The following is a 12,819-nucleotide window of genomic DNA, read 5'->3' as shown; positions in this document are numbered from 1 at the left end:
AGTTATCAGAAAAATGGGATTGCCACAGTATTAAACATTTCACAGAGGAGCTTATCTTCAATTTGGATACAGATGAAATCCAAATTGGTGATTTGGAAAAATAGGCCATGGCAGTCTTCAGAAACACAGATGGAAATCATTGAACAGTGGTTAAAATGTGTGAAAGAACCAGAAAATTAACTATATAGGAGGTCCCCCCTCATCCTTGGCTTTGCTTTCCAGTTTAGTTACCCACAGTCAGCTGTGGTCCGGAAGATGATCCTCCTTGTAACATCTCATCAAAAGGTCAACAGAAGCTAACACTACCACAATTACAATTAATATTAAATTATAATTGTAAATTAAACTATCATAGGTACATATGTATAAGAAAAACTCGAGTGTATGTATAGGATTTGGTACTATCTGCAGTTTCAGGCATCCACTGGGGGTCTTGGAATGTATTCGTACAGATGGGAGGGGGGCTGCTGTACATGTAATATCGGTCCCAAAAAGTAGAGAGGGGGTGGGAAACAAACACTATTTCCAGGAGCCGAAGACACTGATGAAGAGGATCCCTATCAACCACTAAGCCAGGAATACATTTACTGTAATTTCTTAAATCCAAAGACAGGATCCTGTAACCGTCCAATGAGGGAAAAAAGTTGCCTATAAAGGGATGAGACTCAGACTGGTAGTAGACTTGGCCCTTGTAACTATGAATGATGAAGTCCAGGGAGCAATGTCTACAGAGTTGTGAGGGAAAAGGGTTTTCAACATGGACAGGGTTTTGTCCACATTTGAAGGTAAAATAGCGAATCTCAAGAAATCAGAAGGTATAAACTAATACAAATTTTCAGAAAAACAAAAATTCAATAAAAATGAATCTTTAAAATAGATGACACGAAGTTCCAAATAATTTCCCATTTTTCCCCAATTTAAATGTCATCTGACAAAGGAAACAGAAAAACTTTGGAGTAAAGACTACTCAGGATTTTGTGCACAAACAGCTTAGGTTCTGAATGCTGAGCTCAAATGAACCCTTCTCCATTTTGCTTTCATGTGCCTTCCTCCTTCACAACATCCTTTCAAGAATATTCTTTCACACCAAGATGGAAAGAAAACTCTACTTCACTCACTTTAACGTATCCTTTTTTTAGGGAGTTGAGGGGAGAATTATCCAGAGTGGTGTGAAACTGCTGGTCTCCACCGTGCGTTTCCCAAGCACGAGAAGCCAGTGACCCACTTACCCGGAACCATGGTGCACCACCACAGCGGCAAGGTCGTACAGGCAGTGCTCGGGGCCTCTGTTCTCAGGCTACAGGAAAAGGGAGAAGACATCCCAGGACTGAGTTAGCAGCAGTGCTCAGTGACATCCTATCTCCTACCTCAATGTGAAGACTTGATTTGACTGAAGAGCCATCTTTCACCATCGAACAAAGATAACTGATCTTACCTCTAGCAAGTAGCATTTCATGTCCAGGCCTCTCAGGGGAAATTCTACATAGGTATCAACTTTGTTTCTTAAATATGCAGTCCAATGAAATCGTTTCAAATGTAAGCATAGCACCTGGATGAGAGACAAATCAGACAAAGATTATAAACAATTTACATTTCAATAAAATTAACTACTTGGTACTAATGTCTCTTGATATTTTAGGTGGCCTATCAGTTTATCTTTTGAACCTGATGGTACTTTCTTCCACATTGTGATGTTGTGATTTATAATATAACCCCTGAAACTAATATTACAGTGCATGTTAATGAACTGGAATTAAAATAAAAACTAAATATATATAATATATATAAATTATATAAATAAATAGGTCTTCACCCTCTGTCCTAACAGAGCTCCTAAACCCTTAGAATTTCCTAAATGGTAGCCATAAAGGTGTCTTTGTTATGTTAATGAGGTGACTTTCGGACCACACCTAAGGATAGGGGCTGGTTGGGGGAGGGGGGGCGCCACACCCAACCCTGTGATTACGGAGTTGGAACTTTCAGTCTCCCCAGTCTCCCCGCCCCCCACCCCAACTCCAGGGAGGGGAGAGGGGCTGGGAGTTGAACAACTGTCAACAGCCAGTGAGTTACTCAGTCAAGCCTATGTAATGAAGCCGCCATAAAAATCCAAAGTGAGGGGTTTAGAGCGCTTCCAGATGGGGAACCAGAACAGTTCGAGGCCCGTGCCAGGCCCAAACTGCACAAGGGCAGAAGCTCCTCTGTTCAGGACTCCGCTCTACCTATCTCCTCATACATGTCTGTAGTCTGTTGGTCAGAAGCACAAAGTAACAAGTGACTGGCTTCTGAAGCGGAGGCAGTCTTGGGGGACTGAGACCTGACCCTGTGGAATCTGATCGCTGTCTCCGGGTAGACAGCGTCAGAGTTGCAGGGAACTGTAGGACAGCCCGCTGTTGGTCAGTGGTGGTGTGGTGGGAAACCACCTTCCACATGCTGTAAATTGTGATCAGGACACATTAATTATGCATTCTCAAAGGGTTTCTTTACCTTTCACTAGCAACTCGAGAGACCAATAGAGAACACAGGCTAAAGTTACAAGATTTGTCTTCTCATCAATCAAACATTTTTCCTCTCAAAATTGCATTATAATTTGAAACTCAGTCCTTACCTTGGGGAGTTTTTGAATCCAAAACTTTTTAGTGGATTTTTGTTTCTTTTTGCATTTGTGGCACATATATAACTCTGTCTCATCAAGTTCTTCTAAGTCCGTGAAACTGCGAAGACAATCTAAAACCAAATTGATTTGGGCAGCATTAAAACAGGAGGCCTTCTACAGAGGCAATACGCTGTAGACAACAGACTGTGAACTTCGAAGCTGGACAACTCTGGCTCCAATCTCAGCGTTATTAACTCAGTGACCTTGGAAAAAAGCCAGCCTTTCTCAGTTGCAAAATGGAGACCAAAAAACAAACAAAAACAAAAACAAAACCTACTCTGAAGCACTGTTGTGAGGAAAAATACTGTGTGTCAAGTGCCTGGCATCATGTCTGACATCTGGTAACCATCACTTAATGACAGGTGGTACTGCTGGGTTTGGTGCTATTAATGAAGAATTAGTCTGGATACTTTTGCTAAAAATGGTTTCCTTAATTAAAAAAATCAAGGTTTGAGCAGCAATTTTCTCTCAATATCTTACCTTATAGAGGACAAAGCCCCCAAGTTCATAAAAAAGTCAGGTTTAGAGCAAACATTTTCACGGTCATAACTTATTAAAAAATAAACGCAGATGACAGAAGGCTACATTACCAACCTTCCTACGATTACCTCCAGGGAATCCTTTGTTCCAGGCTCTACTCTCAGTCCCCTGGACAAACCACAGATAAATTTTTTTAAAGGCTTAATTGTGTAATCTGGGGTTTGGTAAACTGCGGCCCCAAGCCAAATCCAGCCACCTGGTTTTGTAAATAAGGTTTTCTTTTTTTTTTTTTTAAAGATTTTATTTATTTATTTGACACAGAGAGAGACAGCGAGAGCAGGATCACAAGCAGAGGGAGAGGGAGAAGCAGGCTTCCCGCCGAGCAGGGAGCCCGATGCGGGGCTCGATCCCAGGACCCTGGGATCATGACCTGAGCCGAAGGCAGATGCGTAACGACTGAGCCCCCCAGGCGCCCCTGTAAATAAGGTTTTCTCGAACACAGACACGCCCACTGATTTATATATCCTCTGTGGCTGCTTATATACAAGAGCAGAGTCGAGCAGTTGGGACGCAGACCTTACTTGCAGTAATGCCTGAAGTATTTACTGTCTGGCCCCTTATAAAAGTTTGCCAACGCCTGTTACAATCAGTAAGGTGTGTATTGTTCTGTAGAGAAGTAACAGTATTCCTTTTAGAGAAGAGTAGGAATGCCTGTGTACCCAGCACTCAAAGACATGGATTCTCTCCAGTACTTGAGGAGCCAAACTTTATGTGAATGGCATCCCCTAGAGTCGTGCAGCGAGCAACCTGAGCAGCCAGGTGTGGGAGCCCTGTTAGGAGTTTCCTGTATTTTCCCAGTAACAGACCCCATCTTTCCCTCTAGAAATAGACATTATCCTCAATTTTGTGTTAATCATCTTTTTGCTTGCCTTTATAGACCACATACATACACGTATGCATCTTTAAACAGTATAATGTTTAGTCTGAAAAGTTGGGTAGCAAGCACTAAACCTAGCTATATGAGGAAAAGCAACACTGTCTCTGTACTCAAGAGTTTTCAGGTCCTAGTCCACCTTGGCTCCCAAGAGAAGAGGATAAGAGCGAGCCTGGTGGCACAGGCCCATGTGGGGCAAGGGGAACCATGCATTCTTTGTGGAGTTGTGTGTTTTGTTTTGTTTGTTTTTGAGGTATAATTGGCACATAACATTAATTTCAGCTATACAACATTCAATATTTGTATCTGTTGTGACATGATCACCACAATAAGTCTAATTAACACCCATTAAAATTTTTTTCCTGTGATGAGAACTTTTTATTATCTTAGCAACTTTTTATTTTTTAAAGATTTTATTTATTTATTTGACAGAGACACAGCGAGAGAGGGAACACAAGCAGGGGGAGTGGGAGAGCAGGCTTCCCGCTGAGCAGGGAGCCCGACATGGGGCTCGATCCCAGGACCCTGGGACCATGACCTGAGCTGAAGGAGCTTAACGTTTATGCTTAACGACTGAGCCACCCAGGTGCGCCCCTATCTTAGCAACTTTTAAGTATACAATACAGTATTAACTATAGTCACCATGCTATATTATTACATCCCCATGACTTATTTATAACTGCAAGTTTCTACTTTTTGACCCCTTTCACGTATTTTGCCCACTTCCCATCCCGCACCTCTGGTAACTACCAATTTATTTTCTGTATCTATGAACTTGGTGTGGGGTTTTTTAGATTCCACATATAAATGAGATCATACGGTATTTGTCTTTCTCTGACTTTAACTTAGCATAATGCCCTCAAGTTCCATCCATTTTGTTCTAAATGACAAGATTTCATTCTTTATGGCTGAATAATATGTCATTATATAAGCATATTGTCTTTATCCATTCATCCAACAGTTGCTTCTTGGATTATTGTAAATAATGCTGCATGAACATAAGGATCATATCTTTTCAAGTTAGTATTTTCATTTTCTTTGGAAAAATACCCAGAAGTGGAACTGTTGGATCATATGGTAGTTCTACTTTTTTTTAACATTTTTTATTGAAGTTCAATTAATTAACATATAATGTATTACTGGTTTCATAGGTACAGGCCTGTGATTCATTAGTCTTGTATAATACCCAGTGCTCATTACATCACAGGTCCTCCTTAATGTCCATCACCCAGTTACCCCCATCCCTCCACCCCTCTTCCTTCCAGCAACCCTCAGTTTGTTTCCTGTGATTAAGAGTCTCTTATGGTTTGTCTCCCTCTCTGGTTTCATCTTGTTTTATTTTTTCCTCTCTTCCCCTATGATCCTCTGTTTTGTTTCTTAAATTCCACATCAGTGAGATCATATGGTAACTGTCTTTCTCTGACTGACTTATTTCGCTTAGCATAATACCCTCTAGTTCCATCCACATCATTGCAAATGGCTAGATTTCATTTTTTGATGGCTGCATAATATTCCATCACACACACACACACACACACACACACACACACACACACACACACATCTTCTTTATCCATTCATCTGTCGATGGACATCTGGGCTCTTTCCATAGTTTGGCTATTGTGGACACTGCTGCTATAAACATTGGGGTGCACGTGCCCCTTTGGATCACTACATTTGTATCTTTGAGGTAAATATTAGTGCAACTGCTGGGTCATAGGGTAGCTCTATTTTCTTGAGGAACCCCCCCCCCCAGTTTTCCACAGTGGCTGCACCAATTTACATTCCAACAGTGCATAAGGGTTCCATTTACTCCACATCCTCCCTAACACTTGTTATTTCTTATGTTTTTGATAACAACCATTGTAACAGTTGTGAAGTGATAGCTCATTGTGGTTTGATTTGCATTTCCCTGATGAGTGATGTAGAGCATCTTTTCATTTACCTGTTGGCTATGTGTATGTCATCTTTGGAAAGATGTCTATTAGAATTTTCTCCCTTTTTCTAAAATGGAACTGGTTGTTGTTTTGTTTTTGCTACTGAGTTGTATGGGTTCTTTATACATTCTGGATATTAACCCCTTAACAAACACTATTTGCAAATATTTTCTCCCATTCAGTAATTTGCCTTCTCATTTTATTCCCTTTGCTGTACAGAGGCTTTCTGGTTTGAAGTAATCCCGCGTATTTAATTTTGCTTTTGTTGCCTTTGCTTTTGGAGACAGATTCAAAAAGTCACTGCCAACACCTATGTCAAGAAGTTTACTTACTACCTACGTTTTCTTCTGGGACCTTCATGGTTTCAGGTCCTAGGTTCCAGTCTTCAATCCATTTTGAGTTAACTTTTGTGTATGGTGTAAGAAAGTAGTCCACTTTCACTCCTTTGCATGTGGCTGTTCAGTTTTCCCAACATCATTTATTGACGAAATTATCCTTTCCCCTTGTAAATTCTTGGCTCCTTTGTTGTAAATTGACCATGTATGTATGGTTTATTTCTGGGCTCTCTATTCTGTTCCATTGATATGTCTGTTTCTACGCCAAAACCATACTGTTGTGACTACTATGGCTTTGTAATTTAGTTTAAAATCAAGGCATGTGAAGCCTCTGGCTTTGTTCTTTTTTTTTTTTTTTTTTTTTTTAAGATTTCATTTATTTATTTGAAAGAGAGTGAGAGAGGGAACCCAAGTACGGGGAGTGGGAGAGGGAGAAGCAGGGAGCCCGATGCGGGGCTCGATGCCAGGACCCTGGGATCATGACCTGAGCCAAAGGCAGATGCTTAACGCCTGAGCCACCCAGGCGCCCCATGGCTTTGTTCTTTCTCAAGATTTCTTTGCCTATTTGGGGTCTTTTGTGATTCCATACAAAGCTTAGGATTGTTTGTTCTACTTCTATGAAAAATACCATTGGAATTTTGATAGGGATTGCACTGACCCTATAGATTGCTTAGGGTAGTGTGAATAACATTAATTCTTCCAATCCATGGGCATGGTATATCTTTCCATTTATTTGTGTCATCTTTAATTTCTTTCTTCATTGTCTTACAGTTTTCAGTGTATAGATCCTTTACCTCAGTTAAATTTATTCCTGGGTATTCTTTTTGATGCAATTGTAAAAAGGATTATTTTAATTTCTCTGATAGTTCATTATTAGTGTATAAAAATGCAATAGATTTTTGTATTTTGATTTTGATCCTGCAACTTTACTGAATACATTTTTTTGGTGGAATCTTAAGGGTTTCTATATATAATATCATGTCATCTGTAAATAGTGACAGTTTTATTTCTTCCTTTCCAATTTAGATGCCTTTTTTTTTTTTCCTTGCCTAATTGCTCTGGTGAGGATTTTTAATACCTTATTGAATAAAAGTGTTGAAAGTGGGCATCCCTGTTTTATACTTTTATCTCTGAGGAAAAGCTTTCAGCTTTTCACCATTGAGTATGATATTAACTATGGGCTTGTCATATATGGCCTTTACTATGTTGAGGAAGGTACCCTCTATACCCTCTCTGAGTTTTTATCATAAATGGGTATTGGGGCACCTGGGTGGCTCAGTCGGTTAAGCATCCAACTCTTAATTTCAGCTCAGGTCATGATCTCAGGGTCTTGAGATTGGGCCTCGTGTCATGCTCTGTGCTGGGTGTGGAGCCTGCTTGAGATTCTCTCTCCCTTTGCCCCTCCCCCCACCTATCCTCGTGCTCTCTAAAAATAATAAATGGGTATTGAATTTTGTCAAATGCTTTTTATGCATCTACTGAGATAATTATATTTTTATCCCTGATTTTGTTAATGTGGTGTATAACACTGATTTATAGATGTTGAACCATCCCTGCATCCCTGGAATAAATCCTGCTTGATTATGGTGTATGATCCCTTAATGTACAGCTGACCCTTGAACAACATAGGGGTTTTAGGGCACCAACCCCTATGCAGTTGAAAATTCATGTATACCTTTTGACTACCTCAAAATTTAATACTGATAGCCTACTGTTGACCAGAACTCTAATGATAATGGTCAATTAACACACATTTTGTATATTATATGTATTATATACTGTACTCCTCTAGTAAAGTAAGATAAAAGAAAAACGTTATTTAAAAAAAATCACAAAGAAGGGCGCCTGGGTGGCTCAGTCGGTTAAGCGTCTGCCTTCGGCTCAGGTCATGATCCCGGGGTCCTGGGATCGAGCCCCGCATCGGGCTCCCTGCTCAGCGGGAAGCCTGCTTCTCCCTCTCCCACTCCCCCTGCCTGTGTTCCCTCTCTTGCTGTGTCTCTCTGTCAAATAAAAAAATAAAATCTTTAAAAAAAAAAAAAATCACAAAGAAGAGGCACCGGGGTGGCTCAGTTAAGCATCTGACTCTTGGTTTCAGCTCAGGTCATGATCTCAGGGTCATGGGATTGAGCCCTGAATTGGGCTCTGTGCTCAGCGTGGAGTCTGCTCGAGATTCTCTCTCTCCTTCCCCCCACTTGCACACTTGTGCTCTCTAAAATAAATAGATAAAATCTTGAAAAAAAAAAATCACAAGGAAGAGAAAATACACTTATAATACTGTACTGTATTAAAACAAGTCACATGTAAGTGGACATGTGTAGTTCAAACCCATGTTGTTGAAAGGTCAACAATATTGTTGAATTCAGTTTGCTAATATTTTATTGAGGATTTCTACATCTGTGTTAATCAGGAATATCAGCCTGTAATTTGCTTTTGTTATGGTCCCCTTGTCTAGTTTAGTATCAGGGCAATTGCAGAATGGCCTTGTAAAATGAGTGTAAAAGTGTTCTTTCCTCTTCTATTTTTTGGAAGACTCTGAGGATTGGTATGAATTCTTTGCATGTTTGGTAGATTTCATCACTGAAGTTGTATAGTCCCAGACATCTGTTTGTTGGAAGATTCTCGATTACTGATTCAATATACTTACTAGTAATCAGTCTGTTCATATCTTCTGTTTCTTCATAATTCAGTCTTGGTAGGTTGTATATTTCTAGGAATTTATCCATTTCTTCTAGGTCTCCAATTTCTCGGTGTGTAACTGTTCACAGTAGTCTCTTAAGATCCTTTGTATTTCTGTGGCATCAGTTGTAATGTCCCCACTTTCCTTTCTGATTTTGAGTCCTGTCTTTGTTTCAATTAGAATGGGTCAAGGTTTGCTGATTTTTATCTTTTCAAAGAACCAGCTATTTTGTTGATCTTTTCTATTGTCTTTTTAGTCTCATTTATTTCCACTCCAATCTTTGTTATTTCCCTCCTTCTAACTTTGGGTTTTGTTCTTTTTCTCATTCCTTAAGGTATAAAGTTAGGTTTATTCAAGATTTTCCTTGTTTCTCAAAGTAGGTATTTATTGCTGTGAACTTCCCTCCTAGAACTGCTTTTGCTGTATCCCTTAAGTTTTGGTACATTGTGTTTCCAGTTTCATTTTCACAAGGCATTTTTAAAATTTCTCTTTGATTTCTTCTCTGACCCCGTTGGTTGTTCAGTAGCATGTCATTTAATCTCCACGTACTTGTGGATTTTCCGGTTTTCTTCTCATAGCTGATGTCTAGTTTCATACCACTGTGGTCAGAAAAAATGTCTGATGTGATTTCAGTCCTCTTAAATGTATGAAGACTTCTTTTGTGGCCTAACAAATGATCTACCCTGAAGAATGTTCCATGTGCACTTGAGAAGAATGTATTCTTTTGATTTTGGATGAGACACATTGTATTTATCTGTTAAGTCCATCTGGTCTAATGTGTCATTTAAGGCCACATTTCCTTATTGATTTTCTGTCTGGATCTATCCACTGATGCAAGTTGGGTATTAAATTCCCCCTGTAACTGTAATACAACATTATTACAATGTTATTGACTATATTCCCTATGCCATATTTTTCATCTCCATGACTTACCTTATAACAGGAAGTTTATGCTTTTTTTTTTTTTTTTTTAAAGATTTTATTTATTTGACAGAGAGAGACACAATGAGAGAGGGAACACAAGCAGGGGGAGTGGGAGAGGGAGAAGCAGGCTTCCCGCTGAGCAGGGAGCCCGATGCGGGGCTCGATCCCAGGACCCCGGGATCATGACCTGAGCCGAAGGCAGACGCTTAACGACTGAGCCACCCAGGCGCCCCAGGAAGTTTATGCCTCTTAATCCCTTTTATCTATTTCACCTATCTCCCTATGCACCTCCCCTATGGTAACCACCAGTTTAATCTCTATATTTAAGAATCTTGTTTTGTTTTTTAGATTCTACTTATATGTAAAATTATATGGTATTTGTCTTTCTCTGACTTATTTCCCTTAGCATAACACTAAATCCATCCATGTTGTCCCAAATGGCAAGATCTCATTCCTCTTTATAGCTGAGTAATATACATTGTATATATCTATCCCATCTTCTTTATCCTTTCATATATCCATAGACATTTGGGTTGCTTCCATATCCTGGCTATTGTAAATAATGCTGCAGTAAACATAGGGGTGCAGATATCTTTTGAATTAGTGTTTTCATTTTCTTTGGGTAAATACCCAGTAGTGGAATTACTGGATCATATGGTATTTCTATTTTTAAATTTTTTGAGGAATCTCCATACTGTTTACCCCAGTGGTTACACCAATTTTACATTCCCACCTACAGTGCACTAGGTTTCCCTTTTTTTCCCACATCCTTGCCAACACTTGATATTTCTTGTCTGATACTAGCCATCCTGACAGGTGTAAGGTGGTATTTCACTTGGTTTTGATTTGCATTGCCCTGATGACTAGTGATGTTGAGCATCTTTTCATATGTCTAGCCATCTGTATGCTATCTTTGAAAAAATGTCTATTCAAGTCCTCTGCCTATTTAATCAGATTTTTTGGTATCAAGTTGTATATGTTTTTTATATACTTTGGATATTAACCCCTTATGGGATATATCATCTGCAAATACCTCCTCTCATTCAGTAGGTTGCCTTCTTGTTTTGTTGATGGTTTCCTCTGCTGTACAGCAGATTATTTTTTTATTGATGTAGTCCTAAGAGTGTATTTTTGCTTTTGCTTCCCACCTGAGGAGACCTATCCATAAATATGTTGCAAAGGGTGAGGTCCAAGAGATTATGGTCTATATTTTCTTTCAGGAATTTTATGGTTTCAGGTCTCACATTTAGGTCTTTAATCCATTTTGAGTTTTTGTGGATGGTGTAAGAAAGTGGTCCAATTTCATTCTTTTGCAAGTAGATGTCCAATTTTCCCAACACCATTTATTGAAAAGATTGTCTTCAGTGTATATTCTTGCCTCCTTTGTTATTGTTTAATTGACCATACAGGGGTGGATTTATTTCTGGGCTCTCTATCCTGTTCCATTGACCTGTATGTCTATTTTTGTTTTGATTAGTATAGCTTTATATTATATCTTGAAATCTGGGATTGTGATACCTCTGCTTTGTTCTTTTCTCATGATTGCTTTAGCAGTCTTTTGTGCTTTCATAAATTTTAGGATTGTTCTACTTGTGTGAAAAATACCATTGGTATTCTGACAGAGGTTGAATTTGTAGATTGCTTTGGGTAGTATGGACATTTTAACAATCTTCCAACCCATGAGCATGGTGTATCTTTCCATTTCTTTGTGTCATGTTCTATTTCTTTCATCAGAGTATATATAGATCTTTCACCTCCTTGGTTAAATTTATTCCTAGGTATTTTGTTCTTTTTCGTGCAACAGTAAATGGGATTGTTTTCTTTCTGCCACTTCGTTATTAGTTTTTTTTGGTGGAGTCTTTAGGGTTTTCTATATATGCTATCATCTACAAATAGTGACAGTTTTACTTCTTCCTTACCAATTTGGATGCCTTTTTTCTTGTCTGATTGCTGCAGTTAGGACTTCCAGTACTATGTTGAATAAAAATGGTGAGTGGACATCCTTGTTGTCTTCCTGATATTAGAGGAAAGGTGCTCAATTTTTCACTATTGAGTATGATGTTAGCTGTGGGTTTTTATCATGAATGGATGCTGCATTTTGTTAAAGCTTTTTCTGCATCTATTGAGATGATCATATGGTGTTTATCCTTTCTCTTGTTAATGTGATATATCACACTGATTGATTTGTAAACAGCAAACCACCTTTGCATCCTTGGAATAAATCCTACTTAATTGTGGTGATGTGTGTGTGAATGATTTTTTAAAATGGATTTTTTTTAAAGATTTTATTGGTCAGAGCGCAAGCAGGGGGAGCAGCAGGCTCCCTGCTGAGCAAGGAGCCTGATGCGGGGCTCGATCCCAGGCCCCTGGGATCATGACCTGAGCCAAAGGCAGATGTTTAACCAACTGAGCTACCCAGGCATCCTAAAATGCATTGTTGAGTTCAGTTTGCTACTACTTTGTTCAGTATTTTTGCAGATATGTTCATCAGAGATACTGACCTGTCGTTGGTTTTTTTGGGGTTTTTTGTAGTGTCTTTGTCTGGTTTTGTTATCAAGGTAATGCTGGCCTTGTAGGATGAATTTGGAAGTTTTCCTCCCTATTCTATTTTTTGGGGATAGTTTGAGAAAAACAGGTATTAACTCTTCTTTAAATGTTTGATAGAATTCACCTTTGAAGTCATCTGGTCATGGACTTTTGTTCGTTTTTTGATTACTGATTCAATTTCATTACTAGTAATTGGTCTGTTCAAATTTTCTATTTCTTCCTGGTTCAGTTTTGGAAGATTATATGTTTCCAGGAATTTATCCCTTTCTTCTAGGTTCTTCAGTTTGTTGCATATAATTTTTTATAATATTCTCTTATAATCCTTTGTATTT

The 12,819-nt window shown here is 39.0% G+C and overlaps 1 protein-coding gene across 3 annotated transcripts in view; it reads right to left on the bottom strand.

Moving 5' to 3' along the window:
- Positions 1–12,819, bottom strand: part of USP3 (ubiquitin specific peptidase 3) — a 107,930-nt gene that overhangs the window by 4,377 nt on the left and 90,734 nt on the right. For all 3 annotated transcript variants that reach the window (XM_032417031.1, XM_032417030.1, XM_032417028.1), the window contains 3 exons: positions 2,606–2,724; positions 1,436–1,549; positions 1,230–1,297 (listed from right to left, as the gene is read on the bottom strand). In XM_032417031.1, the coding sequence (XP_032272922.1) occupies positions 1,230–1,297; positions 1,436–1,549; positions 2,606–2,724 (301 nt within the window). The remainder of the gene's footprint in view (positions 1–1,229; positions 1,298–1,435; positions 1,550–2,605; positions 2,725–12,819) is intronic.

The sequence above is a fragment of the Phoca vitulina genome, unplaced genomic scaffold (assembly GCF_004348235.1).
Source record: "Phoca vitulina isolate PV1807 unplaced genomic scaffold, GSC_HSeal_1.0 scaffold20, whole genome shotgun sequence".
Lineage (NCBI taxonomy): Eukaryota > Metazoa > Chordata > Mammalia > Carnivora > Phocidae > Phoca > Phoca vitulina.
The sequence above is the reverse complement of the archived record's forward strand: the minus strand, read 5'-3'. Positions and strand labels throughout refer to the sequence as shown.